The sequence below is a fragment of the Montipora capricornis genome, chromosome 6 (genome assembly GCF_036669925.1).
Source record: "Montipora capricornis isolate CH-2021 chromosome 6, ASM3666992v2, whole genome shotgun sequence".
In the NCBI taxonomy this organism is placed as follows: Eukaryota; Metazoa; Cnidaria; class Anthozoa; order Scleractinia; family Acroporidae; genus Montipora; species Montipora capricornis.
Genome location: NC_090888.1, coordinates 21,025,643 through 21,028,142, shown reverse-complemented (window position 1 = coordinate 21,028,142; position 2,500 = coordinate 21,025,643). Strand labels below are relative to the sequence as shown.

At 40.0% G+C, this 2,500-nt stretch overlaps 1 protein-coding gene across 1 annotated transcript in view; it reads left to right on the top strand.

Moving 5' to 3' along the window:
* The first annotated feature begins 121 nt into the window (after positions 1–121).
* LOC138050937 (uncharacterized) overlaps positions 122–2,500 on the top strand; it is a 6,424-nt gene continuing 4,045 nt past the window's right edge. Inside the window, exons 1-3 of the mRNA XM_068897175.1 lie at positions 122–139; positions 549–890; positions 1,827–2,182. Coding sequence (XP_068753276.1) covers positions 122–139; positions 549–890; positions 1,827–2,182 — 716 coding nt within the window. The remainder of the gene's footprint in view (positions 140–548; positions 891–1,826; positions 2,183–2,500) is intronic.

The window sequence follows — 2,500 nt, the reverse complement described above, 5'->3', positions numbered from 1 at the left end:
TTGTACAACATGTGCTGAAACCCTGCAACAAAGTCCTTGAGAACATAAGAAAGAAGAGTGTATTCTTTCCGGAACCTGGTGTTCCATTGAGATTGATAAAGCGTTGGAGTTGGGATATCGTATGGTTCGAATGATAGAGGTATGGCATTTTCCTCAGAAATCGTCTAAACTTTTCACCGGGTACATCGATACCTTCCTTAAAATCAAACAGGAGGCGAGCGGTTGGCCTTCCTGGTTTGAGACAGAAGCTCAAAAACAACAGTATATTACAGAGTATGAACAGAAAGAAGGCATCAAGTTAGAGTATGGAAAGATTAAGAAGAACCCTGGATTACGCTCACTGGCGAAGCTGATGCTGAATTCCTTTTGAAGAAGAAGATTAGGAAGTTGGACTTCATAGTGTCATATATCCATCATCGTGGTTTGACATTTTCCGTGAATGCTTACATTCCCACATCATGCTCCGTAACTCGGATGATTTCAAATTGTACACATTACCAGGGGGGAAGTATCGTACGGCTCTGGAATTGATGGAATGAATATTGCAGTGTCTGGACGAGATTGATCAGTTACCTAGAAGTAAAGTGGAAGTGGATAATGAATGGAATGTAACCTTAAACTCCTATGACGAATGGATAGCGATCACTGTCTCGGTAGCTCAAGCACTTGGATGGTTAACAAGCAAGAAAACAGTCAGACCTGGTGTGCAAATGAATACATCGCTTACCACAACCTATAGGCATGGTTACGAATGGTGTGTTATCCTTCCTCAGACATCTATTAACTTCCCGGGCAACTTTATCATACCATCATCTATCACACTTGATGAAGCAGTACTTGATTTACCATCATCCAGCAGAGAACATATGCATTATGTTGCCCTGAGTACAGTAAGAAATAGTGTTGGAATTACAACATTACACATATGCAACTTAAATGAAAAGAAAAATCTGTGTAAGCGAGAGGGTGAAACAAGGGATGTCTAGGTTGAGAGGAAAATCTTTAGCACTTTGTATACCATGCTTATACAACAATGATCAAACTTCTAGAATTAAAGTGTTGTTTCACAATGTAAGATCTCTTTGCCTTCATTTTGATGATATTAAGTGTGATTACAATTTCCAAGCTGCTAATGTCAATATCTTTGTTGAAACATGATTATGCCACTCTGACAACAATGCAATCTATGAAATAGACAATTTCAAACTTTTCAGAAATGACTTTTGTCCACAAAGCAATGTAACAACTGCTTATGGCACTGCTTTTTATATTGAAAAAAGTATAAAATGTACATCTGAACTATACAGATGTAACTTCAATGATGTAGAGATCACTGTTTGCGTTATACATGAACCTATTCCAAATTTACATATTATATGAAATATTTGCTCGAAAATAGGATTTTTATGGTTTTCCCTGACCAACTAATGTTAAATTATCTTGTTGCATTACGGATTGCGTGACAACATCCGGTATGTGCTGAGAGGGCCTGGGATTAAATCAAAGGTGTCCCCTCTGGGGGGGCGTGCATTACTATTTCACAGTCGATTACTGTTGCGTCATTCACTTCTTTGACTCGCTGCACAAGGAGTGTTTTTTCATCGTTCGACCTTTTTAAGAGGTGAGTTCTCAGATTGTTTTGTCCCTCTCTGTCGAGCAGTGAACACTTGCCCCCTGTTTATTATCGTCTATCGGTTTTCATTCCCCTTTTAATAAGAACCATTTTTGCACGTACGGCTCGCAGTTGCAGCTCGTTTGTTTGATCCGCCATTGGTATGTCTAGTGGGGTTTCATCTGTTCTTATTTTGGGTCATTCATTTGTTAAGCGCCTTAAATGCAATTTAAGATCCCAGTTTGACCCTCAGGTCGATGATAATTTTAAACTTGGGGGAAACATGTCTGTTCATTTACACAGCGCTGGCAGACGTACTGTGGCAAAGCTTCGGTCGTTCGATCTCCACGTGGTTGAACAGATTGCTCCTGATGTTTTGATTCTCGAAATTGGGACTAATGATCTGGTGGATATAAGTCCGGAGGTTGTTGGTTCCGAGATAGAGAGCTTAGCATGTCTCTTAGTGGAGGATTATAAGGTTCGCGTCGTTTGTGTTTGCCATGTCATTCCACGTGGTCATTCTTACGACCAGGCGGCATCTTTTGCCAAGCGAGTTGGGATTCTCCAGAAGTATCTTGACGTTGTGCTGTCTCCCATCCCAAATATTTTTTGTTGGGTCCATCGAGCTTTTTCTCACCCGGGCAAAGATTTTTATTTACCGGATGGCGTCCACGTTAACCCAGCGGGTCAGTACCATTTATATCGTAGTTACAGGGGCGCCAGTTTTCGAGCATTACACTTGCTTTAAAATTTAAAATTACACATTCCTTGCATTTTTTGAATTTTCACACCTTCCACGCCTCAATTTTTCCGTGATTTATTAACTTTTAGTCCAGTCATGGGAATTTATTTTTATGTTGTGATACATTCATCGCTGATGTGTCAAGT